This window comes from Coregonus clupeaformis, chromosome 1, assembly GCF_020615455.1.
Source record: "Coregonus clupeaformis isolate EN_2021a chromosome 1, ASM2061545v1, whole genome shotgun sequence".
NCBI classification, from domain to species: domain Eukaryota; kingdom Metazoa; phylum Chordata; class Actinopteri; order Salmoniformes; family Salmonidae; genus Coregonus; species Coregonus clupeaformis.
In genome coordinates, this window is record NC_059192.1 from 39,871,559 (window position 1) to 39,899,280 (window position 27,722).

Consider the following 27,722-nt stretch of genomic DNA (forward strand, 5'->3'; position numbering starts at 1 on the left):
TGTACAGTTAAAAAATTTAAACGTTTTTCTTTACTACGGACACTTAAAAGGGCAATCTGCAGATCAAACAACAACAAAGCAGTAACCCCACCACTGTTTTTGGTAAACAGCTTAGGGTTGGGGCTAGAGAAATGTAACCGCTCTGAAATTCATAGACAAAGCTATGGATGCAAGGACTAACCATCCATGATACAGTATCAAAAGTATAATTTTAACCATGTTTTGAGGCTATACAGTGTTTGTTTACAATTACATTGTTTACAAACAATGGAGTAAAAGCATTTATATATTTTATTCTTCAAGAATCAATTGGTATATATAATTCATTGAAATTTTAAACATAATTATGTAGCAATCACAGATTGCCCCATTAAGTGTTTCAAACTATATACCATGACAGGAGGTGTAGGGCTGGGGCTGAGTGTGTGTGTGTGTGTGTTATCTGCAGCAGGCCAGTGCTCCCAGAGAGGTGTGGCTGTCCAGGCTGCTGTCCGTGTCAGAGGTCATGGTGGGTTCACTAGGGTCACTGGGGTCAGTCGACATGGAGGATACGTCATTGGCCGAGGAGGAGGAGGAGGAGGACGAGGCGTGCTGAGGGGAGCTGTCGATCACTGCTGCACCTGTGCTGCAAAAAACACACAGGATGACTGATACACCTGTACTAGGCACTAGCATGCGCAAACACACACATATACAAACAGACAAACACACACACATACCTGCGAGATACACACATAACTCACACACACCATAGGGAGCCGGAAGAACATCTCTGAGTCTGTGAGGGGTGCAGCGAACTAGACCAACATTGAAATGTACAGACGGACTCAACTTCGATTGCTTGTCAAAAGATTGTTGATGCTTTTTGCACTTTTTGAACTATAACTGTTAAACATTTGCATAAAAGCTTAACCCTTTACACTCGTGGTAATTGCACTATATGGATAGGGCTAAATTGAAATGAACCATGGTAACAATTAAAAGGGAACAGTTTGGAGATTATGGGACAATTATTAGACCACAGGTGTGTACACAACAGTTCACCTGACACAAGACTGAATCCAAACATTACACTGTTGATTTTATGTGGATTTTACATTTACTGTACTTACTTTTGTTGATCACGAAATCTGAAAATACTCTGGATACATTCAGTAACATGATAAACATATTTTTAGAACTTTTGGGGTAGGTGCAACATAAGACAAAGAAATGACAAGGGTTTGAGTGAGAGGACTAACTGGTGTCTCGAAAGTGTGCACAGTTCTTAAGTAACTTCAATGCACTTTTATGACTCAAAGAAGAGTCTGTGCCGTTGAGGAACTAGAGCAAGCACACTTGTAGTTGTTTTGTTTGGAACACAGCCCTGCGTCCCACCATCACACAATTACTGTTGTTGTTTACGCAATCCAAAAACGGTCCATTATAAATCGCATTCTGGGTCAGGTCGGCATCATTTGAAAGCTTGTTCTATTGCCAACATGACTAGCTAAATGATAAAATATGATCTTACAGTGTTAGGCTTTCACAAGGCAATTCAGAGACGCAGATCGTAATATTGGTGTGCATAGAATGGCGTCATGAGTACATTCAGATGCGTGATCCGTGGCAAATTTACTTCACAATAAAACAAACATAGGCTCATTCTGTTCAGGACAACCCAGGGTATGACACAATGTCATCTTGTAACTGTACATCAAACATAGTGATCATAAACGTTGACACTGTATATGACATGAGTTTTATGCTATGGAAATGTGTAGTGCACATTTGGACTCAAGGGTGTTGGCTGCTTGTATGACTTCAAAGCGGTATTTATTATAATCCTCAACGTCTCATCTTTCAAAATACATTGAGTCCTCTTAATTTACAGTATTTGCCTCACTCAAGACAACAGAACATTTGCAAAAGTTGTCCAATTACTGGGAGGAATGGGGGCAACTTCTTGTCGGGTGCAGTGCTCAAGTTCAGAACGTCTGTCAGTCAAAACCCATTCAAAGCTGTGAAGCAGACATTGAGCTCTGACATCATGTATAGCATGTTACTGTACAGCCACTGCGTTCCAATTTAGGTGCTTATCAGTGTCCAAATCTGCAATTTTCAACCCGTATATACGGGTATGAGTGTAAAGGGCTACATAAAGAACGTTTTGATTCACCACTGCTCTTGGTCCATTTCAGCTACAAACACCACCCCAACGTTGGCATGTGCAGACAGACTCAACTTAGATGGCTTCAACACAGCTTTTTGCTATCATTCCTACTTCATAAACTATAAAGCTTGTTGTATCCCCATTCATTTCAATGGCGGATTGCAGGCTTAAACATTCTAAACTGTAAACAGTGCCACAAATCTTTCAGAATGTTCTAACTAAAACATTTTGAGTGCTTAAAAACGCATATGGCTTATGATGATATAGTACTGACTCTAGCCTACTATACTAGCCCACTATAACCCACTATAATAACGTCACACCTACAAACCACCCCAAAATAGGTCAATATAACTAACACATAGCCTATATGAAATCCCTATTACTACCATTACTAATACTACCATTACTACTGCCATTACTTTTGTGGTCCTCTGTAGCTCAGCTGGTAGAGCACGGCGCTTGTAACGCAAAGGTAGTGGGTTCAACCCCCGGGACCACCCATACACAAAAATGTATGCACGCATGACTGTAAGTCGCTTTGGATAAAAGCGTCTGCTAAATTGCATATTATTATTACTGCCGTTGCTACCACTACCACTTATACTACTCTTTCCCAACCATAAATACTTCAAGACTAGCAAGCACACCACATTTACTTCAGTAAATTGACTTTTCAAAAAAAAATTTGCTTTCTGGGGGGGGTTGTGTGGTTTTTTATTGGGCACAGGGGAGAGTAGTGTGTTTTTTCCCTGGCTTGCTACCGGGCCGGCGGGCCATGGCATTCAAAAATATATATATTTCCCCCCTTTGCACACGGGATGGGTAATCAATAAACTCAGCACAGACCAGTCTGCGAGCCAGTCGCGCATCTCTGACTCCCTGAAGCATCTTTGTTAAAAAAATCACACCCACAACACGAGCTGATTGGATGGATTGGACGTGAAAATTCTGACAGTAGCCTCCTAAACCTGTCAGCGCAACTGCCAGAGCATTGTAGTTACAGTGGCAGGCTAGCCTACATGGACATGATATGCAATTTCCAAAAACATGAATGTGACACACGAGTCATTGAATAATTGCCATTTTAGCCAGGATTTACATGAGAAGTTTGAACAGAAGTGAGGCGAGTAAATTGCCTATGGTCTAATAACTAGCCCTCCAAAAAAGCCCCTTCTTTCTTTAGCCAGCTAGCATCAGGGATCCAATAATGGTGAGTTGAAATGGTTTTAGTATTCTCCCAAGTGAAGCTTGCTTGCCTATGAAATCAGAAGAAATCCCAATTATTATTATATTATTTCAAGTTAATTCAATGACGGGGAAGGGAAAAGCATGTACAAGGGGAGGGTCATGTGAAAATATGTTTTACGTTGGGGAGTGGGGTGCATTTTATTAATATTCGTAAGGTCTCTTACCATAAACAATGTTTTAATCCATGTTTTTTTCAGAATGAAATGTACAGATTTAGTCAACAATAACACAATAACAGCAGACACCAGCTCACATAAGTAAAATACAAAGTGTTAACTAACTAACCTAAAAGAGGAGGTTGTCCTCTGATCACGCCATTCTGCTTGGTCCACTCGTCCCACTCATACACCTCCTTCCAGATCAGGTCTACAACAGGGTGAATACAGCGAGCAATAGACAGAGACAGAGACAGAGACAGAGAGAGAGAGAGAGAGAGAGAGAGAGAGAGAGAGAGAGAGAGAGAGAGAGAGAGAGAGAGCGGAGACAAGGATAGAGAGACAACAAAGGAGGGAGAAGAGACAGTTGAGAGAGGAGGAAAGAAGGAGAGAGAAAAAAGAGAAGATTACATGTCACTTGTCTGATAACATTTGCCCTCATGACAAGTAACAAAATACAGAAATCACCACAGGATAAAGATGATAAACACCCATTGGGGAGTCAGTATCAGTATGACCTCATCCTATTGGATCCTGAGCACAGCTAATTTCCTTTAATTCTACACATTTTGCCATCAAATCAAATCAAATGTTATTCGTCACATGCTTTGTAAACAACAGGTGTAGACTAACAATGAACTGCTTACAATGCAGAGAGAAAGAAAATAGAGAAAAAATAGAAAAGTAATAACACGTAATAATAAAAGTAATAATAAATACACAATGAGTAACGATAACTTGGCTACAGTATATACACGGGGTACCAGTACCGAGTCGATGTGCAGGGGTATGAGGTAATTGAGGTAGATGTTTATTATCTATGCATAGTCACTATACCCCTACCTACATGTACAAATTACCTCGACTAAACTGTACCCCCACACATTGACAACCGGTACCCCCTGTATATAGCCTTGTTATTGTTATTTTATTGTGTTACTTTTTATTTAATTTTTTACTTTTGTTTATTTAGTAAATATTTGTTTAACTCTATTTCTTGAACTGCATTGTTGGTTAAGGGCTCGCAAGTAAGCATTTCACAGTACAACTACACCTGTTGTATTCAGCGCATGTGACAAATACAATTTGATTTGATTTGATTTGAGATATGTACATATACCCAGGAATAAAGTGACTAGGCAACAGGATAGATAATAAACAGTAGCGGCAGTATGTGATGAGTAGGGCCATGATATTTTGAAAAAAATAAATGACCCCCCATTTATATCATCTGACCTCAAGAGGCCGATATAGCACCTTCTCACACCATGTGTGAATTAATTGTCACGTGTGCATACCATGAACGTCTCCCGTATTAATCCAATTAGTCCAAAATAAATTCACAACCATGTGGATTGACTTCAAATGAAATGTTTGCTGACAATTATTCTCTAAGCTTTAGCCTAATGCACCAAATTATTAGCCTATCTTAAGGACATTATCAACATAAATATTTAACTTATTAATTGTCTGTTATCAACATTATATGGGAATAATAGGCATTTTCGCTATAGAAATAAAAATTTAAACGCTCAATCCTAAAATGTGCGCATTCATTAACACATATGTAATGAACGGAGGAGCAGTCTTGTAAAAAAAAAAAATGAAAGCATCTCCAAAATAACGGACGAATCCACAGCCACACAAGACCAATATGATCTTCATATTTTGTAGGAGAGCTGGGTGACGACGTTAAAGTTGTTCTGGCTGATACAGTGTATTTACAGGCAGTGAACTATTCAACAGTGTCAGAATATAATTCCAAGTACCTACGCTGTTATGCACCCTTTGTGGAGGCGGACAAGCGTATCTCTCCAAACACTGCGGTCTTAATAGAGTTGGAGAAGTTGTTGGGTTGTTATTTCTATAGCCAAAGAAAATAGGCTAGCCATTTATGGTCTTATAATCTAATGATAAATTGCAGGTTTTGCAGAATATATTGTTGTCTGCAAAGAGCGTTCCAGCGGGGTATTGGCCCAGTGATTTTGAATTGTTTATGTTTTCTGGTTGGATTCATAGTCTCTCCCTTTTATCTGTCCTAATTACCCCATTTTTACAACCTCCGATGATCAGGGATTGAGTCTGTGTGAAAGGATCAGCTTGAGCAAAGTGAGGAGTAGAATCACTGATCTACAAATAGTATTCCCTACCAAATAATAGCATTTGTGCAATTAAGATTCATATGCTATGCCTCCCCTGGTTTAGGCGATCCCCCCACCAAACACTCACGCACAACCAGACATTGAATGGTTGATTGGAGACAGCTTGTGTCAATTAAATAACATTTCCTAGGATTTTAAAACCCAGTGGTGATGTTTTTTGCCATACCAAGCGGTGATGTAGCCAGTCAAGAGGCTCTCAACGGTGCAGCTGTATAACTTTTCGAGGATCTGAGGGCCCATGTCAAAACTTTTCAGCCTCCTGAAGGGGAAGAGACATTATCGTGCCCTCTTCATGACTTTGTTGGTGTGTGTGGACCATGATAGATCCTTAGTGATGTGGACACCAAGGAACTAGAATGTCTCGGCCCACTCCACTACAACCCGTCGGTTTCAATGGGGGCGTGCTCGGCCCTCTGTTTCCTGTAGTCCACGATCAGCTCCTTTGTCTTCCTGACGTTGAGGGAGAGGTTGTTGTCCTGGCACCACACTGTCAGGTCTCTGACCTCCTCCCTATAGGCTGTTTCATCGTCGTCGGTACTCAGGCCTACCACCATCGTGTCGTCAGCAAACCTAATGATGGTGTTGGAGTCATGTGCGGCCACGCAGTTGTGGTTGAAAATCGAGTACAAGAGGGAACTAAGCACGCACCCCTGAGGGGCCCCCGTGTTGAGGGTCAGCGTGGCGGATGTGTTGTTGCCTAGCCTCACCACCTGGGGGCGGCCCATCAGGAAGTCCAGGATCCAGTTGCAGAGGGAGGTGTTCAGTCCCAGGGTCCTTAGCTTAGTGATGAGCTCGGAAGGCACTATGGTGTTGAACAGCATTCTTACATACAGTTGAAGTCGGAAGTTTACATACACTTAGGTTGGAGTCATTAAAACTTGTTTTTCAACCACTCCACAAATTTCTTGTTAACAAACTATAGTTTTGGCAAGTCGGTTAGGACATCTACTTTGTGCATGACACAAGTAATTTTTCCAACAATTGTTTACAGACAGATTATTTCACTTATAAATCACTGTATCACAATTCCAGTGGGTCAGAAGTTTACATACACTAAGTTGACTGTGCCTTTAAACAGCTTGGAAAATTCCAGGAAATTATGTCATGGCTTTAGAAGCTTGTGATAGGCTAATTGACATCATTTGAGTCAATTGGAGGTCTACCTGTGGATGTATTTCAAGGCCTACCTTCAAACTCATTGCCTCTTTGCTTGACATCATGGGAAAATCAAAAGAAATCAGCCAAGACCTCAGAAAAAGAATTGTAGACATCCACAAGTCTGGTTCATCCTTGGGAGCAATTTCCAAATGACTGAAGGTACCACGTTCATCTGTACAAACAATAGTACGCAACTATAAATACCATGGGCCCACGCAGCCGTCATACCGCTCAGGAAGGAGACGTGTTCTGTCTCATAAAGATAAATGTACTTTGGTACGAAAAGTGCAAATCAATCCCAGAACAACAGCAAAGGACCTTGTGAAGATGCTGGTACAAAAGTAACTATATCCACAGTAAAACAAGTCCTATATCAACATAACCTGAAAGGCCGCTCAGCAAGGAAGAAGCCATTGCTCCAAAACCGGTTTGCAACTGCACATGGGACAAAGATCGTACTTTTTGGAGAAATGTCCTCTGGTCTGATGAAACAAAAATATAACTGTTTGGCCATAATGACCATCGTTATGTTTGGAGGAAAACGTGGGTGGCTTGCAAGCTGAAGAACACAATCCCAACCGCAAAGCACGGGGTTGGCAGCATCATGCTGTGGGGGTGCTTTGCTGCAGGAGGGACTGGTGCACTTCACAAAACAGATGGCATCATGAGGAAGGAAAATTATGTGGATATATTGAAGCAACATCTCAAGACATCAGTCAGGAAGTTAAAGCTTGGTCGGAAATGGATCTTGACCTTAAGCATACTTCCAAAGTTGTGGCAAAATGGCTTAAGGACAACAAAGTCAAGGTATTGGAGTGGCCATCACAAAACCCTGACCTCAATCCTATAGAATATTTGTGGGCAGAACTGAAAAAGCGTGTGCGAGCAAGGAGGCCTACAAACCTGACTCAGTTACACCAGCTCTGTCAGGAGGAATGGGCCAACATTCACCCAACTTATTGTGGGAAGCTTGTGGAAGGCTCCCCGAAATGTTTGACCCAAGTTAAACAATTTAAAGGCAATGCTACCACTAATTGAGTGTATGTAAACGTCTGACCCACTGGGAATGTGATGAAAGAAATAAAAGCTGAAATAAATAATTCTCTCTACTATTATTGTCACGAACGTCTGAAGGAGCGGACCAATACGCAGCGCGTGGAGTGAACATGATGACTTTTATTAAATACAGCAACCACGAAAACAACAAATGACGATACGTGAAGACCTCTGTGACACCGACAGAACATAGAACACTGGAACAATACCTTAACTTGGAACAGGAACAATAACCCACAAAACACAGGAGAAAACACACAGAATATATATGGCTCCCAATCAGAGATAACGAGCCGACAGCTGACACTCGTTACCTCCGATTGGGAGTCATTAACCAATCACCAAAAACACAAACAAATGAAACTCACCCAACCCAACACCACCAAATGAAATACACCCTGGCTCTAACACACAGTCCTTGGAGCCAGAGTGTGACAGTACCCCCCCCTAAAGGTGCGCACTCCGGGCGCACCAGCATACAGTCTAGGGGAGGGTCTGGGTGGGCGTCTGTCCCCGGTGGCGGCTCTGGCCCCGGTCGTGATCCCCACCCCACCGCAGTCACAACCTGCTTCGGTAGCCTCCTCCCAATGACCACCCTCCAACTAACCCCACCTGGACTAAGGGGCAACACCGGAATAAGGGGCAGCACCTGACTAAATGGCGGATCCTGGCTGGCTGGCTCTGGCGGATCCTGGCTGGCTGGCGGATCCTGGCTGGACGGCTCTGGCGGATCCCGGCTGGACGGCTCTGGCGGATCCCGGCTGGACGGCTCTGGCGGATCCCGGCTGGACGGCTCTGGCGGATCCCGGCTGGACGGCTCATGGCTGGCTGACGGATCTGGCTGCTCATGGCTGGCTGACGGATCTGGCTGCTCATGGCTGGCTGACGGATCTGGCTGCTCATGGCTGGCTGACGGATCTGGCTGCTCCTGTCTGGCAGAAGGCTCTGGCTGATCCTGTCTGGCAGAAGGCTCTGGCTGATCCTGTCTGGCAGAAGGCTCTGGCTGATCCTGTCTGGCAGAAGGCTCTGGCTGATCCTGTCTGGCGGAAGGCTCTGGCTGATCCTGTCTGGCGGAAGGCTCTAGCGGCTCCGGTCTGGCGGACGGCTCTGATGGCTCATGGCAGACGGGCGGCTTTGCAGGCTTTGGGCAGACGGGCAGTTCAGGCCCCGTTGGGCAGACGGCAGACTCTGGCCGTCTGAGGCGCATCGTAGGCCTGGTGCGTGGTGCCGGAACAGGAGGTACCGGGCTGAGGACACGCATCTCAGGGCTAGTGCGGGGGAGTCGGAACAGGCATGCTGGACCCTGGGGACTCCCATAACGCCTAGTGCGGGAGCCGGAACAGGGCATGCTGGACCCTGGGGACTCACCTCACGCCTAGTGCGGAGAGCAGGAACAGGCCGGGCTGGGCTGGCGACGCGCACCGTATCCCTGGTGCGAGTGGCCGGAACAGGCCGGGCCGGGCTGGCGAAGCGCACCGTATCCCTGGTGCGTGGAGTAGGAACAGGCCGGGCTGGGCTGGCGAAACGCACCGTATCCCTGGTGCGTGGAGTAGGAACAGGCCGGGCTGTGCTGGCGAAACGCACCGTATCCCTGGTGCGTGGAGTAGGAACAGGCCGGGCTGAGCAGGCAAAGCGCACCGTATCCCTGGTGCGAGTGGCCGGAACAGGCCGGGCTGGGCTGGCGACGCGCACCGTATCCTTAGTGCGAGGGACCGGAACAGGCCGTACCGTACGGGGAACACACACTACTGGCTGCACCACGGGACTAGGAACGGGCCGGACCGAACTGGTTACACACCCCAGTACCTCACGCCGTGCCTCAACACTTTCCTTCCCTGCTTTACCCAGTTGCCCCCTTGACCTGGTAGCCCACTGAATCCGTCCCTTCTCTGCCTCCGTCAGCCCCCCTTAACCTGGCAGCCCTCTGACTCTGCCTTGTGGCAGCCTCCTGCTGCTCCGTCGCCCAAGCCATGTGCCCCCCAAAAAATTTCTTGGGGTTGCCTCTCGTCCTTCCGACGTTGGCTCTGCCGACGCCGTTGCTCCTCTCTCCGTCGCCTCTCCTCTGTTTCGCTCCATGGACGGCGATCCATGCCGTCCAGGATTTCTTCCCACGTCCAGGACCCTTTACCGTCCAACAGTTCCTCCCATGTCCAGACCCTTTGCTCCTGGACGCGCTGCTTGGTCCTTTTTTGGTGGGTTATTCTGTCACGAACGTCTGAAGGAGCGGACCAATACGCAGCGCGTGGAGTGAACATGATGACTTTTATTAAATACAGCAACCACGAAAACAACAAATGACGATACGTGAAGACCTCTGTGACACCGACAGAACATAGAACACTGGAACAATACCTTAACTTGGAACAGGAACAATAACCCACAAAACACAGGAGAAAACACACAGAATATATATGGCTCCCAATCAGAGATAACGAGCCGACAGCTGACACTCGTTACCTCCGATTGGGAGTCATTAACCAATCACCAAAAACACAAACAAATGAAACTCACCCAACCCAACACCACCAAATGAAATACACCCTGGCTCTAACACACAGTCCTTGGAGCCAGAGTGTGACAATTATTCTGACATTTCACATTCTTAAAATAAAGTGGTGATCCTAACTGACCTAAGAGAGGGAATCTTTACTAGGATTAAATGTCAGGAATTGTGAAAAACTGAGTTTAAATTTATTTGGCTAAGGTGTATGTAAACTTCCGACTTCAACTGTAGGTGTTAATCTTGTCCAGGTGGGAGAGGGCAGTGTGGAGTGCAATAAAGATTGTGTCATCTGTGGATCTGTTGGGGTGATATGTGAATTGGAGTGGGACCAGGGTGTCTGGGATGATGTTGTTGATGTGAGCCATGACCAGCCTTTCAAATCATTTCATGGCTACAGATGTGAGTGTTACAGGGCGATAGTCAATTAGACAGGTAACGTTGGCCTTATTGTGCACAGAGACTATGGTGGTCTGCTTGTAACATGTAGATATTACAGACAGGGTCAGGGAGGTTAAAATGTCAGCTGGTCAGCACATGCTCTGTATGGGTTCTGGTAATCCATCTGTGAATGTTAACCTGTTTAAAGGTCTTACTCACATCGGCTACGGAGAGCGTGATCACACAGTCGTCCGGAACAGCTGGTGCTCTCATGCATGGTTCAGTGTTGCTTGCCTCGAAGCGAGCATAGAAGGAATTTAGTTTGTCTGGAGGCTTGCGTCACTGGGCAACTCGCGGCTGGGTCTCCCTTTGTAATCCGTGATAGTTCGCAAGCCCTGCCACATCCGACGAGCATCAGAGCCGGCATAGTAGGATTCGATCTCAGTCCTGTATTCATGCTTTGCCTGTTTGATGGCTTGTCAGAGGTCGTAGCAGGATTTCTTCTAAGCGTCCTGATTAGTGTCCTGCTCCTTGAAAGTGGCAGCTCTAGCCTTTAGCTCAGTGCGGATGTTGCCTGTAATCCATGGCTTCTTGTTGGGATATGTACATACGGTCACTGTTGGGACGACACCATCAATTCACTTATTAATGAAGCCGGTGACTGATGTGGTTAACTCCTCAATGCCATTGGATGAATCCCGGAACATATTCCAGTCACCAATACCCCATAATGACGAAGCGAAAACCGTTTTTTTTGTGAAAATGTATAAAAAATAAAAAACAGAAATACCTTATTTACGTAAGTATTCAGACCCTTTGCTATGAGACTCGAAATTGAGCTCAAGTGCATCCTGTTTCCATTGATCATCCTTGAGATGTTTCTACAACTTGATTGGAGTCCACCTGTGGTAAATTCAATTGATTGGACATGATTTGGAAAGGCACACACCTGTCTATATAAGGTCCCACAGTTGAGCAAAAACAAAGCCATGAGGTGGAAGGAATATATACACACACAATTATGCTCTCTACTGGTCAGTGTTCCAAACGGGACATTATTTGTATTTTTACCTAAACATGCAAACCCCGTCAGATAGAATTCATTGCAAGCAGTGCACTGGAATGACATTCAGATAAACTGGAATGACATTCACTTTCATGGGATGGTTGGCTAAAAACAAAAAATGTGTATATATATATATGTTTTGGTTGCTCAATTTGATTGGGTGGGCCTGGCTCCCCAGTAGGTGTACACAAAGTGCTGTAATTTCTAAACGGTTCACCCAATATGGATGAAAATACCCTAACATTAAAGCTGACAGTCTGCACTTGAACCGCATAGTCATTGTATCATTTCAAATCCAAAGTGCTGCAGTACAGAGCCAAAACAACAACAAAAATGTCACTGTCCCAATACTTTTGGAGCTCACTGTTTGTATGTGACCCATGTCTAGTGAAAAGTGATAGTTGTAGTAACATCTATAACCTTTCCACTCCTCCACCGTATGCTCTCGCTCATCCAGCTGCTTGTCTGTGATCTTCGGAGGGGGCTGAGACGAGAAAAAAAGCAAAAGAAAGAGAGGAAAAGAGCAGAAGGGAGAAGAGAGGGAAGAAAGGTTCATCCCTACATCAAACCATCAACCATAGTTCACTCTTCTGACTAAAAGTGTCAACCGTGTTGGTCCAATTTCCAAGTTCCCCCTCCAATAGATTGTACCATGTGTTAAACACTTACCGCCTCCACTTCTGCTGGGTCGTACCACACGTTGATATAGGGGTGTTTCAGGGCCTCGTCCACCGAGATCCTCTTAGACGAGTCGATCACCAACATCTTAGACAGCAGGTCTCTGGCCTGGCTCGCTGGAAGTGGAAAGATAATATCATTCATACCAGCACGCACACACACGCACACCACACACACACCCTACCCACACACAAACACACACACTCCATTTCCAGTACCTTTCAGTTTGTTGTGTTCTGAGTCTGCAGGGAAGAGGACGTCAGGGAAGAGTTTGTCAAAGCTGTATCCTGCGTAACACGGCCTGTTCTCTACGTACGTCCTCACTGATTGGTTGAGCTTCATCAGGAACTCCTGGGGCGGAGTCCCAAGCTGCTCTATCACCTTGTTCCACTGGTCAATGTCTGAGCAGGGGGAGTTAGGGAAACACTACACACAGACATAGCCTTCTCCACAGACACACATAACTATGTTAGAAAACTACTGTTCCAGAACTATTCCTGTTTTCTAGAACTATCTCTGTGTATTGGCAGAAGCTTAGGTGGTTATGGGCAGGGGGGATGGGAGTATGGGTGTATTTGGATATGGTGGGTATTGTAGTGGGTAGAGTGCAAAAGGAGTGCTTCACGGGGCGGTGGTTGATGGTAAAAACAAGGTAAAAACACACAAACATGGTGAAATGATAACACTGTAAAAGAGGAAAGGATACGGTCAGTGCCTGGGAACAACACACTACCTCTGACCATCTCAGCCACAATACAGCCCACTGACCACACGTCCACTGCACGATGAATGAAGGGATGACATGCAAACACAATGGAGAGAAAAAATGAAGAACAGATTAAGGAAATGAGAGAGGAATATGACTGAATTACAAAAAATGTACAACACAAATAATCAGACACATGAAACTGAAAATGGAAAGAGGGATACATCTGGTGAATGAAGGAGAAAAAGGAAAGTATGAATAAGTAAATTGGGTGAATGAGAGTGAAAATGGATGCGGCATGCAGCATCTGCCAGTCTCCAGGCACAGAGCCCTCTGTCACATGGGAAGGAAAAGGCAGGAAATCAGGACGTGAAATAAATGTCCATCTCGTAAACTGAGAGACTGAAGAGAAATGGCCCCATGGAGGAGGCAAACTGGTTTATTTCGGCAGGAGACGATTCACAGCCAAAAGCACCAAGGATACAGTCCCTTCCTGGGAACAGGATTTTGTGGCGGACCATTTCTGCCAGAATACACCCCACAGACCATATGTCCACTGTTACAACATAGACAGGAGAAGGGGTGGGGGGTTAGCTGTTAGTAGTTAGTAAAGAGACCATTGTTTCTCATTGTGCACAACTTTCCCAGAGGCTTGAAGAGAAGTGGATGGCTAGTGTACAAGCTGGCAAGAAAGCGGTGTTGTTATTGATGTTATTTCCATGATTTATAAAAAAAATTTAAACATAAATGTAATGAAAACAGTACTGTTATTGTTGTCATTAGCTAGGTTTACATCCAATTGGCGACAGATTTTCATGAGAATATAAAAAAATCTGCATAAAAACAATATGCGTATTTTCCTACCAGAGATGTGTTTCCATCAAATTGACTTAAAGTTAAATGGGTTTCCATATATATTTGTGCATGAAGGCATTTCCACCTCCACTTCTCGCATAATTGATTTTACAGACACAAAAAGATCCCACCTTGTCTAGCATATTTTGTTTTGTCGACATTTGGAAAGTTTACCAACAAATCTGCTGTTTCCAACAGGCCTTTCTTGATTGACAGGTACTGACCGTTGGCCTGGTAGCCCATCCCCAGTATGACCTCTGGTGCTCTGTAGTATCTGGTCACTACGTAGGGGGTCATCAGCAGACCTGTAGCCGCCGTCCGAGCCAAGCCAAAGTCCAAGATCTTCAACGTACAGTCTGACTTCACCACGATGTTACTGGGCTTTAGATCCTAGAGGAGGGACAAGGAGAGAACATCATCATTGTCATCATCATCATCATCATCATCATCATCAATAGCAGCAGCATATTTTAAGGCCCAGACACAGCGAATATTGTCTGTAGCCTGCGCAGTGTGTTCCAGAGCATTTTTTACTAAAAGATTATGGCAGACAATCCCGTCAGAGAGCATTATTGGCCGTCTTGGCAGTTTGTTTTAGATATTATAGTAAGGGAACAACATGCTCCCCAAACAATGAGAGAGGCAGATGGGGGACATCAGTGAAGCTATGTAGGGGTATAGGAATGTCGTCATCATAATATTATAAAACAGGGCATCATCCATATTCATCACCATCTTAACAACAGTAATGAGTCACTCCATTTTAACTACAGTTACTGAGTAGTGAGTCATCTTTCACAGATTTGCATGTACGCTAACGGCCTGGTCGTATGACATGCAAAGCAGTTACATTATTCTAGAATCTAGATTAATCTCAGAATGATCTCGGTGGTTATTTGTTTTTTTGCCATCCTTGTCTAAACTTTACATGCTCCATTGGGCCAAGCATGTATCCCAAATGGCACTCTATCACTCCCTATACATTGCACTTATTTGACCAGAGCCAGGAATAGGGTGCCATTTTGGACGCAATCCCAGTCATTAAAGCTAAATGAGTGTTTAGATCATTAGCAGGTTCCTCCTGCTCTCATCAAAGCTCTGACATGGGTTACTGTAAATCTGGGCTTTTAGCTTACAGTATTTTATTTGGAAATACAACAATGCCCCAGAAATTATATAATGAAGAGCTTTGCTACATTATTAGCTTAGTGTTACCCAGTATGAGCCATACCCTGTGTCTACCTGTTAGCTTAGTGTTAGCTGTGTCTACCTATTAGCTTAGTGTTAGCGGGTATGAACCATATCCTGTGTCTATCTATTCACTTAGAGTTAGCATGTATGAGCCATACCCTGTGTCTACCTGTTGACTTAGTGTTAGCGGGTGTGAACCATATCCTGTGTCTACCTATTAGCTTAGAGTTAGCATGCATGAGCCATACCCTGTGTCTACCTGTTACCTTAGTGTTAGCGGGTGTGAACCATACCCTGTGTCTACCTGTTAGCTTAGTGTTAGCGGGTGTGAACCATACCCTGTGTCTACCTGATAGCTTAGTGTTAGCAGGTGTGAACCATATCCTGTGTCTACCTATTAGCTTAGAGTTAGCATTTATGAGCCATACCCAGTGTCTACCTGTTAGCTTAGCGTTAGTGTGTATGAGCCAGTATGAGCCGTACCCTGTGTATGATGCCGGCAGCGTGGAGGTGTTTGATGCCACACAGCATCTGGTAGAGCAGGTAGGACAACCTCTCATGGTCCAACTCCATCTGAATCACCTGACACAGGTTGGCATCCATCAGCTCCATCACAATGTATCTACACAGATAGGAAGAGAAATGAGAATACACACATGCTTGCGTGTACACATAAGTGTACACACACACACACACAAGCACAGACACACACAGGCGCAGACACACACACAAACCGAGCAGGCGCACACACCCGCATCTGTGGAGCCAGCTGGAAGGCTTAAACAGAGAGAGATACAGTATGCAGAGAGATTTCAGACAGTTATTCTGGTAATAGCTGAGTAATTCTTTCATTGATGACAGACAGGGCCAATTCAAAGATCATCCTATGATCCTCCTATGTCTTAATTCCTAACAGCATGTAATCATTTTACAATGTCAAAGGTTTATCATGTTATTATACATTTTACATTTTAGTCATTTAGCAGACGCTCTTATCCAGAGCGACTTACAGTTAGTGAGTGCATACATTTTTAAGGAGCATTTCCACTGAGGATTTACCCCAGTGTTTTACCCAAAAGGCTCAGACTTTTCTAATAATGTACTTACACATCTGCAAATTCTTCTAATGATTTTTGTGGGCTGAATACGTTTAATAGGCCAATGATCTGTAAAGGTAACAACATGAACACACGAGTCAAACAGGATGCTTGCTAGATTAGTTTCCTCAATATAAGGAAAACAGTCCTTCATCATAACACATGTTTGTAATCAAGTCATTTTCAAATGTATTATGCAATATAACAATACAAAATATCAAAACGGGTAACTGCAGTCCTGGAAGCTGGTTGAATTAATCTGCATTTTAGCTGTGTGTATATTCACTATATGGGCTACCAAAGCAAATGCCTGTTTACTGTTCCTTCTGAAGTACCATTATGCATTCATAAAATAATATTCTTACTGTTCCTTTCCTCTCTATGTCCAGCCAGGCCATTCATACACAAAATAGAGGATAACTGTCATAGAGTCATATCTAGAATATAATAAAACAGCAAGAAGAAGTAACTGACCAGTGATGGTAGGCAGACTTACATTTTTGTGATTGACACATTTCATTAACACCAGTTCTCTGTACGCTCTCTTGGCATGCGTCTGGTTCTGGAACGGCCGACTTAACTTCTTAATCGCCACATTTCTCTCGAGGTTGTGGTCATATGCTGAACTGAAAAAGCAAGACCAAGAGCATGACAATACATTTACACATCCGTAACAATAGGGTGATACAGACTGTAGGAAATAGGAATTTAAATGGATGTCTGATTTGTGTTTATTTTCATTGGATCTTTTACAGCATGTGACCTTGAAACATTCCATGGTCCATTGTGCCATTGATTGACTAGCTTTGGCATCAACCTCCATTGATTAAGCACCACAGTATTATGACAAATTCAAACTGGGGTACTTTGGTATGTAGCTTTACATTTTATGTTACCTTGGAAACTAATTGAATCTCAAATAAAAGTATTTCATGGGGCAACAAAAAAAAGCTGAAAAACTCTAGCAAAAAGGATTTAAAAACAATACATGGCAGCACTTTATTTTGTATCCCGTTGTTTACTGGTAATTACCTAGTACAACCCGCTGTTAAAACAGTAAGTAACTAGTATATGACAGGCAGAAAATATGAAGGCCACCACTTAGTAAATGAAAAATGTAGAAACATTTATTGTGGGGCTTACTTTTCCCCATCAAGGCAAACGGAGGGATGAACTTCTTTTCTGGGCATTTATTTTCTGGGGCATTTTATTAGAAATAGTTAAAAAACGGCCTCCCGAGTGACGCAGCGGTCTAAGATACTGCATCGCAGTGCTTGAGGCGTCACTACAGACCCGGGTTCGATCCCGGGCTGTGTCACAACCGGCCGTGACCGGGAGTCCCATTGGGCAGCGCACAATTGGCCCAGCGTCGTCCGGGTTAGGGGAGGGTTTGGCTGGGAGGGCTTTACTTGGCTCATCGCAGTCTAGCGACACCTTGTGTTGGGCCGGGCGCCTGCAGGCTGGTCGTCAGTTGAACAGTGTTTCCTCTGACACATTGGTGAGGCTGGCTTCCGGGTTAGGCGGGCAGGTGTTAAGGAGCGCGGTTTGGCGGGTCATGTTTCTGAGGACGCATGACTTGACCTTTGCCTCTCCCGAGCCTGTTGGGGAGTTGCAGCGATGAAACAAGATCGTAATTGGATCACGAAATTGGGGAGAAAAAGTGGGTAAAATACAAAATAAATATCTCATTTATATATACAGTACCAGTCAAATGTTTGGACACACCTACTCATTCAAGGGTTTTTCTTTATTTTTACTATTTTCTACATTGTAGAATAATAGTGAAGACATCAAAACTATGAAATAACACATATGGAATCATGTAGTAACCAAAAAAGGGTTAAATCCAAATATATTTGAGATTTGAGATTCTTCAAATAGCCACCCTTTGCCTTGATGACAGCTTTGCACACTCTTGGCATTCTCTCAACCAGCTTCATGAGGTAGTCACCTGGAATGCATTTCAATTAACAGGGGTGCCTTCTTAAAAGTTAATTTGTGGAATTTATTTCCTTCTTAATGCATTTGAACCAATCAGTTGTGTTGTGACAAGGTATACAGAAGATAGCCTTATTTGGTAAAAGACCAAGTCCATATTATGGCAAGAACAGCTCAAATAAGCAAAGAGAAATGACAGTCCATCATTACTTTAAGACATGAAGGTCAGTCAATACGGAAAATGTCAAGAACTTTTAAAGTTTCTTCAAGTGCAGTCGCAAAAACCATCAAGCACTATGATGAAACTGACGTCTCTTCCCGTTGCTCCCCTCCGGCGCTCTGATTTGCCGGTTTACTGAGCCACCGGTCTGAGCGCACCACCTCGGCAACACCGGAATGGAAACCCAACGCACCTGCACCTCATCATCTCATCACCACCCCTATATAGCCCTGGACTGTTCAGTGTTGTGTTGTGTGTGATTGTTAGTGTCTTGTCGTGTACTCGCTCTTTGTTGTTCTCTTGCTCAGTGTTAAGTAAGCATTTAACATTGTTGATTCCTGCGTCTGCGTCCTGCTTCTTCGTATCCTCAGTACTCGTCACAAAATCACACACCAATCACGAAGATGGATGCAGCAGGTAATCCTCCTGGAGTTTCCCAAATCCTCGACCAGCACCAGCAGCAGATTGCCCAGCTGAACGCCGCCATGCAGGAAGTGCTCCAAATGCTGCATAAACTGACCATCGCTCCGGTTCCACCTCAGGGAGCGGCGAGTGCACCCAGTCCACCTCCTCCCGTGCTATCACCAACGTCTGAGGGACCCCTCGCCCTGCCGGAGCGCTATGACGGGAAAACAACGAAATGTATAGGCTTCCTGCTACAGGTCTCACAGTATCTGGCGCTTTCGCACGGTGGCTGCGTCTTCCGGCTGGAATGAGCGTGCTCTGCGCACGGCCTTCAGGAGAGGCTTATGGGAGGACATCACGACGGAACTGGCAATATTGGGACGACGAGATGGACCTTGATACCGTCATCACCACGTCCATTCGTCTTGATGAGATGTTGAGAGACCGACGTCGTTTCCAACACCACCCGGAGCCTCGACGCTCACCCCTCTGCTGCAGAGGATAAGTTCATTAAAGTTACCAGCCTCAGAAATTGCAGCCCAAATAAATGCTTCACAGAGTTCAAGTAACTAAAGGACACCAATAAGAAGAAGATACTTGCTTGGGCCAAGAAACAAGAGCAATGGACATTAGACCGGTGGAAATGTGTCCTTTGGTCTGGAGTCCAAATTGGAGATTTTTGGTTCCAACCGCTGCATCTTTGTGAGACGCGGTGTGGGTGAACGGATGATCTCCGCATGTGTAGTTCCCACCGTAAAGCATGGAGGAGGTGTTATGGTGTGGGGGTGCTTTGCTGGTGACACTGTCTGTGGTTTATTTAGAATTCAAGGCACACTTAACCAGCATGGCTTCCACAGCATTCTGCAGCGATACGCCATCCCATCTGGTTTGGGCTTAGTGTGACTATAATTTATTTTTCAACAGGACAATGACCCAACACACCTCCAGGCTGTGTAAGGGCTATTTTACCAAGAAGGAGAGTGATGGAGTGCTGCATCAGATGACCTGGCCTCCACAATCCCCCAACCAAATTGAGATGGTTTGGGATGAGTCGGACCGCAGAGTGAAGGACAAGCAGCCAACAAGTGCTCAGCATATGTGGGAAATCCTTCAAGACTGTTGGAAAAGCATTCCAGGTGAAGCTGGTTGAGAGAATGCCAAGAGTGTGCAAAGCTGTCATCAAGGCAAAGGGTGGCTATTTCAAGAATCTAAAATATCAATATATTTTGATTTGTTTAACACTTTTTTGGTTACTACATGATTCCATATGTGTTATTTCATAGTTTTAATGTCTTCACTATTATTCTACAATGTAGAAAATAGTAAAAATAAAGAACAACCCTTGAATGAGTAGGTGTGTCCAAACTTTTGACTGGTACTGTATATCGTTAAAAACATGAAGAACAAACCCCAACGCATTTTGGCCTTGTCAGCCTTCATCAGGGCTTAAAGGTTTGAGTGCCCACATGAGGGCTCTATAAATCACCTTTGGGTGGCACAATAACCAATAAGAAAACATGTCACATAAACAAAATAACAAATGAAACAAGGGTGTGAACCTAAAGTAAATTATTTATGAATAATAAAAATAGCAACATAAATGTCAAAGATAGCATAAACAACAAAAATATATACACAAAAATGACTATGCCAATCCAACAATTTTCGTTTACTAAGTGGTGACCTTCCCTTTGTTTCTTCTGCTAGTCATAGACTACCCTTTTCAAAAAGTACCTTGTACCAAGTCTCCATGGTCTTACAGTTTTTCTTTAACCAGCACATTGTTTTTTCTTCTCAGTAACTAGTAATTGCATAGTGATTACACTTACCAGACGATTCCCTGTGCTCCTGAGCCGATGGGCCTTAGATTCTGGTAGCGTTTCAGAACTGTGAAGGTGGAATCTCCGACATCTAAACTGTAGAGCTCCCTTTCTCCTCCTCGCTTGTTTCTATTCATGATGAAACCTTGAGGAGCTGCTTTGTGGGCATCCAAACGAAGCTCTCTGGACTATGGACCCACATGCACGCACTCACGCACACACACACACACACAAATGCACACACGCATGCACACACACATACACACAGAAAGAGAAAGAGTGATAGAATAAAAATAATGTAGGATACAGAACACAGGTAGCTACGGTCTGTTCTGAAGTGCATGTTTTTAGCTTTAAAGATCAAATCTGCATTAGGGGAAAGAGCGCTACTGTTCGCCCCAGCGCCTTTGTTATTGTTTTTGTTTTGTTGACTAGAACGAAGGGGAGGAGCTTTCGGCAGTCCTATCGCACATGTTATGATGTCAGAGAGAAAGAAAACAGTGTTTGTTGTTTGCAGTAACTTCTTTGTTGTTGTAATATCCCAAACATACTTGCCAGTTTCACCAATTAAGGATTCCAGCTTTAACCTATTCCTCTTATTAACCCTATCCAATGCTACCGATTTCCTGTATAAAGGCCCAGTGCAGTCAAAAACGTGATTTTCCTCTTACATGTAAGTGATGACAAAAAACTAACTGTAATCAGTTACTTTACCAGTTACTTTTCCAGCAAAAATATGGTAATCACATTGGAGATACTTCTGAAAAAAATAGATGATTACTTGTAGGATTACCTTTAAATTCAGAAAGGATGTTTGGTCCTTATCTATATTTCCATATTTCCAAGTCCTATTCTTGAAGATAAAGGGGTATTAAATTAATTGGAATGACTGACTGGAAATCTGACAGACTTTGATTTTGTAAAGATAGGTAAAGATATAGCCTAATCATATTATTCTCTGTATTAAAGTAGAAGGCAATGGGTTAGAAGAAGCCTACATAACCAACCCAAGTAAAATGCAACATCCATTTATGGCCAGTTATGTCAAATCTAACATTGATTTATCCTGCAATAGATGTCGTTCAATTGGTAATATTCATTTTTGTATTCTTCTAATGGGAAAGTAATCTAAAAGTAACTGAGTTTGGGTAATCCAAAAGTTACGTTACTGATAAAAAAGTTGGACAGGTAACTGTAATGGATTACATTTAGAAAGTAACCTACCCAACCCTGCTGGTGACATCAACAGGCGGTAAATTAGTTAATAGACCAATAAGATAGTTCCAAACCTCTTTGCCAATAACAGATAGTTTTCAGTTTTCCCCTCCCCACTCAGATCACTCAGTCCTATCAAAATTCTTGCTAAAGAGTCATTACACTCCAAAATCAGATGATCAGACGTTTTCAAACCTCAAAAGCGATCTTCTCTTCAGATAAGTCCACATCCCAGGCAATCTGTTTTGTAGAAGGACCTACAGTGTATATGCCACAATCCAAAATGAATAGAGAAGATAAGCACAATGGAATTTACAGATCTGCGGTGCTAATCTTTACCATTCATTTGTTGGTTGAGGTATATACATTATATATTGCTGCCTTACATTTTATTTTCCTTACAGATCTACATAAACTACTCCACATTTTCAAAGTGTAAGACATTTTTTAGACATTTGCTGAAATTAATAAAACATAAAAAACTAATATATTGTGAATGCATAAGTCTGTGTGTGAAGAGCAAATATTTTCAAATTAATGCACAACATTTATTGAATGGTGTCCACCTGTTCGCATAAGTAGTGGTTCTCATGATTTAAGAATAGTTTACCCTGTCTTTGTATGGTCCCTCTGTTAGATAGTGATATTCAAACAATGACTCAATCTCAGAGCCACCAATTAGTTTTAAAAACATGTCAGGTGATACATTTTTAGACAGGCACATATCAGGGGAGGTTACGAAATAATTCCAAGACACTGAATATCCCTTTAAGTATGGTCAAATAGGGTAAATAATCTGTAGTTGGTGTATCGTATCACCCTGGCACTGTGAGGATCTGGCCATCCTTCCTAACTGAGCTGTAGGAGAGAATGGAAACTGCTCAGGGATTTCACTATGAGGCCAAAGATGATTTTAAAACAGCCACAGAGTTCATTGGCTGAGTGGAGAGAAAACTGCATGGACCAACAGCATTGCATTCACTCCACATTACTGGCCTGTTTGACAGAAAGAAAAGAAGGAAGCCTCTGCTAAAGAAATCAATTCCAAATCATCACTCCTGTTTGAAACATGGCGCTTTAGTTATACCTCAAGACAGCATGGCAAAATATTTAACTTTTTGGCCTAAATGAACAACTTAAGTTTGGGCCAAATCTAACACATCACGGAGTGAAATCCTCTATATTTTCAAGAATTGTGGTGGCAGCATCATGTTACAGGTATGCCTGTCACAGGCAGGGACTGGGAAGTTTTGTCAGGCCCAAAATAAATATGAAAGGGGCCAAGCTCAGGTAAAAACTTAGAGGAAATCCTGCCTCAGTCTTTTGAATACCTAACACTGTGGTAGTTTTATTTATCATTTTAATATTTGAATTTATTTGAGAAAATCTAAAACATTTATTTCACTTTGAAATGTGGAGTAGGTTGTGTAAATCAGTAGAAAAAAATTGAATTGAATCCCTTTTTATATTTAAGTATAATAAGGCAGCAAAATGTGACACCTGTGGGTGTGAAAACTTACTAGGCACTGTAGCTAGATCTAACTGGATGGCATGGGATGTGGATTCATCTTGACTACTTTTGTGGTCTGAAACACCTGACAAAATGTTAATTTTGAGTGTAATGTCCCTTTAACTCTACAAACATGAGGTGGGAGAATATAATATCATCAGAAGCTACTGGACTGAGTGTGAACCATACACTCAGAAAAAAAAGTGCTATCTACAACGTAAAAGGGTTCTTCGGCTGTCCCATAGGAGAACCCTTTGAATAACCTTTTTTGGTTCCAGGTACAAACCTTTTGGTTCTACCTGGAACCCAAAAGGGTTATTTCTACCTGAAACCCAAAAGGGTTCTCCTATAGGGACAGCCAAATAACCCTTTTGAAACCCTTTTTTTCTTAGAGTGTAGGTGGTCTACATCTCTCACCACATTAGTATTTGAACCATCAGCCTAAAAATATCTTCTTCAGGGCTCAGGGTCCAATTGGATGAGGTCATACTGATATTGACCTCCCAATGGGTGTTTATGATCTTCACCCTGTGGTGATTTCTGTGGAAAATGTTACGAGATGTCAGACATGTGACATGCAATCTTCTCTTCTTTCTCTCTCCTTGAGTAATTAGAGAGATATATGCTGTATATTTTCTCTCTCTCTCCTTCTCGCTTATTGTATTTTATTTCTCTCATTTCCCCCTCTCTTCTATCCTGTCTCTGATCTAAGTATTCATTCCTGTCTTAAACCCAGTCTGGACTGGACTACATCCCAGATACATTGGCCTGATTTGACTACATTGAAAATATGTCCTTCGTTACCATTGGATAGGTAACAGCAGGGTCCACTATATATCTTTCACCTATCGTATCATGTCAAAATGGTGATTTCCCCAAGGAAGGGAGGACAGAAACATGCATTGTGATTAGTCCATCATTATAAGGGCTAAATATGATTCAGCCCATGTGGTTTTCTCTTACATCCTGTCTGTGTCGCTAATGTCACACTTGTGCATAAGAGACATCAAAGTCAAAGTAAACACACGCACACTCAGAGATTCACACCCACCCACTCATTGGTCTTAAATACATCTAAAACTAAAAGCATTGTATTTGGTTCAAAACATTCTCTAAGACCTAAACCTCAGCTGGAGTTGTGTATAAAGGGTGTGACCCTTGAGCAAGTTGAGGACGCTAAACTCCTAGGTATAACATTGGATGACAAAGTTGTTGTGAAGGTGGGGAGGGGTACAGTGAGGGAAAAAAGTATTTGATCCCCTGCTGATTTTGTACGTTTGCCCACTGACAAAGAAATGATCAGTCTATAATTGTAATGGTAGGTTTATTTGAACAGTGAGACAGAATAACAACAAAAAAATCCAGAAAAAAGCATGTCAAAAATGTTATAAATTGATTTGCATTTTATTGAGGGAAATAAGTATTTGACCCCCTCTGCAAAACATGACTTAGTACTTGGTGGCAAAACCCTTGTTACTAACATGCATATTTAGTGTAAGCCCGAATGAATAAATGAACAATTGCTGTATAATGATTTACAAACACACTATGGTTAATGAATTAAGCATAACCTTGTGTAGCCAACATTATGCTATAACAATGGAGCTAGTGCTACTTAGCTCTTGGGTGTTGTCAGTTACTGTAAGTTGCAGTCACCAGTAAACAGTAATACCTGCTAATGTGTTACAGTGACTGTTTATTGTGAGTAATCAGTATGAGACAAAAGGATGAATATTGGCTATAACTGCAGTATCTACAGCCCTGGAATTACAGTAAGCGACCCTCCACTTCAGCATCCACTCCAGTGTCATTACTGATGAACTGTGTTCATAATGAACATGATAAACAGCCCCTCAACACTGGCAGTCAATCCTGAACCCCACCCATAGGAACTGACTATAGCCTACATCTGTCAAAACATCCATCATCATTAATCTCATCTCAAACTATTAATACAGTATAACTGAGCAATGAATAACACTGGAACATACACAGAAAGCATCTGATTTAATTCCTAAATAGAACATTCCTTCTGTATATAATATAGAATAATACATTGTTTACATGTGGCATTGCCTATTTAGGCCTAAGTCTTAAAAATGTTATTGACATTTTAATATTATATGTGGAATAAATCATAAAATGCTATAGGCCTATTTTGGCACCAGGCTATATGTAAATACTAGGCCTATCCTATCCAACGGTTCTTGTACCCTAATTATATCCCAGGCATAGCTGTCTTTCTCACCTAATTGATTGTACACTCAATTAACAATGTCGTAGACTATGGTGTTGCCAAAACTTCAAGAATGGCAGAGGGAAGATTCTAGGGCTTAGGCTATACATTGACCATTCAGGTGTTGACCATTCAGATTGTTTAAAACCAATAGTGATCAATTGCTATAAATGGCCCTGACAAGCCCCAGTGTGTTAATACCGTCATAATAACCTTGGCCAGCCGACCCTTTACCGCTATACGCCCCTTACGGTGGCTGTGGCTGCCAGGTAAAAAAAAAAAAAAAACACCAGCGCCTTGACAATATGATGATAATATGACGATAACCAACCTCGCTAAAATGTAGCAAGTAAGTCTATAATTCCCAAGCAGGCATTTTGGTAATAGCCTGGTTTTTACAGCCTGTATGTAGCCTATGCGATGAGTTATTAGCCTACACATACGGAAAAGCCTATTTTGAGCACTATTCTATGCCAATCCAACAATCGAATATATCGTGGTAGCCTTTATTGTTACATTGAATCATGGACAATTAGGCTATTAGCTAAATAGGATAGAATACATTGCACCATTATAATATATTGACAACAACCCGCATCTGTAGTTGCGTGCGGCGCGGCGCAAACGACCCTCCCCCACAGCTAAACAATGCTATGGACAGCGGCGCGGAAACGTAAGCGCTTACCTCCGTCAACAAAATACAGAATGATCACTTCTCGATTCTCCACAATAGTCCGCGTCCTTGACGATGAATTCAGTTTATTTATAAGGATAATACAATTATCGCTATTATGTTGTCAAGCTACAAAACATGACCTCACCGAATTCACTACGCTCTCTGCATTGACAGGCCGTGCGCTCACTGCAGAAGACATGCGTACCACGTCACTCAAGCCCTACACATCCGTAACATCGGAGCTTCCAAGAGGAAGAGGTGAAGCGAGAGGTTTCACTCCGACCAAAATCGGTCCACGAAAATAAGCCCACAAAGTGAGGATTTTTTTGTATTGGAGGTCAATGAGAGAGTGTCAATTTGGTCAGAAAAACATTGAATTGATAATTTGCACATTAGGCTTATTTGATCGAATGTAAGTTTCTTAATAGTTAGGTTGTTGGTTCTGAATGCACTGATATAAGTGGACGCACGTGGCATTTCGACAACTTACCGAAAAACGACTTTATACCGGAGTTGTGCCTGTTGTCATAAAAATAGATAGAGGACTCATCATGGATATAACCATTTTAGTATGGACATTGACATTGAGGGCTTCCACCATTTTCAATTAGTTAACTGGGTGGAGATTCCTATGAGTTGGGAGCAATCAGCCAATGAAGAAGAAGAAAATTGACTACTTTAAATTTAAAATAGCATGGAGAGCGCCATTGAGGCAGTCACAGACGCTACAATGGCACAGATACAAAAATGAGTCCTCTATCTATCTCTATGGCCGGTTGTTCACACCCGTATCTGCCCTCTCATTGACTAGAATGGTCCCACTTGATCTCGCCCCCTCCCGTCTGCCTTCCATCTTTGAGGACATGTATTTCCATTGTTAGAATGGTCAGTCGAATATCTTGTCAATATAATAGACAACATTTGGAGCTTCTTCTTCTTCTTCTTCTTCTTCTTCTTCTTCTTCTTCTTCTTCTTCTTCTTCTTCTTCTTCTGCTGCTGCTGCTGCTGCTGCGGCTTCTTCTTCTTCTACGGTATAATGGTGGTCCACAAACAAACGTTTAAGGGGCATGCAGCCACCTACTGTGCTGGAGTGTGGGATCGATCATGATTTGCCTAATTCTGTACTATTAAGAAAATGTTGTATAATAATAAACAAATAAACCCCTACTAACATCTAACAAACTGTCCCCTATCCCCAAAACCCTTCCAAACCCTCCCAACATCTTCAAACTTTCCCTCTATCATGCTGAAACAATCCATCTTTAGGATTATTTAGCATTTCAAAAATAATGTC

At 42.8% G+C, this 27,722-nt stretch overlaps 1 protein-coding gene across 6 annotated transcripts; it reads right to left on the bottom strand.

Moving 5' to 3' along the window:
- Nucleotides 1-235: 235 nt before the first annotated feature.
- On the bottom strand, nt 236-26,647 carry LOC121568416 (mitogen-activated protein kinase 8). Of its 6 annotated transcripts, none has more exons than XM_041878971.2 (12): nt 26,438-26,647; nt 20,801-20,979; nt 16,905-17,034; nt 16,419-16,477; nt 15,795-15,933; nt 14,345-14,510; nt 13,750-13,821; nt 12,778-12,960; nt 12,551-12,675; nt 12,302-12,365; nt 3,689-3,769; nt 236-620 (listed from the first exon to the last, which is right to left on the bottom strand). In XM_041878971.2, the coding sequence occupies exons 2-12, from the start codon at nt 20,926-20,928 to the stop codon at nt 439-441; spliced, it is 1,329 nt and encodes a 442-aa protein (XP_041734905.1). In that variant the 5' UTR covers nt 20,929-20,979; nt 26,438-26,647; the 3' UTR covers nt 236-438. The 6 variants fall into 6 exon arrangements, with proteins under 6 accessions (XP_041734905.1, XP_041734911.1, XP_041734901.1 ...); XM_041878977.2 differs by having other exon boundaries at nt 20,801-21,000; XM_041878967.2 differs by lacking the exon at nt 13,750-13,821 and adding an exon at nt 13,266-13,337 and having other exon boundaries at nt 26,574-26,642.
- Between the last annotated feature and the right edge of the window lie 1,075 nt (nt 26,648-27,722).

Coding starts and splice junctions, on each gene's coding strand:
- LOC121568416 (XM_041878967.2), bottom strand. CDS start 26,627: ATGTCTTCTGCAGTGAGCGCACGGCCTGTCAATGCAGAGAGCGTAGTG. Junction 12,676..12,777: donor AGAACACAACAAACTGAAAG/GTACTGGAAATG, acceptor TTCCACTTCCAG/CGAGCCAGGCCAGAGACCTG. Junction 12,366..12,550: donor ACCCAGCAGAAGTGGAGGCG/GTAAGTGTTTAA, acceptor TTCTCGTCTCAG/CCCCCTCCGAAGATCACAGA.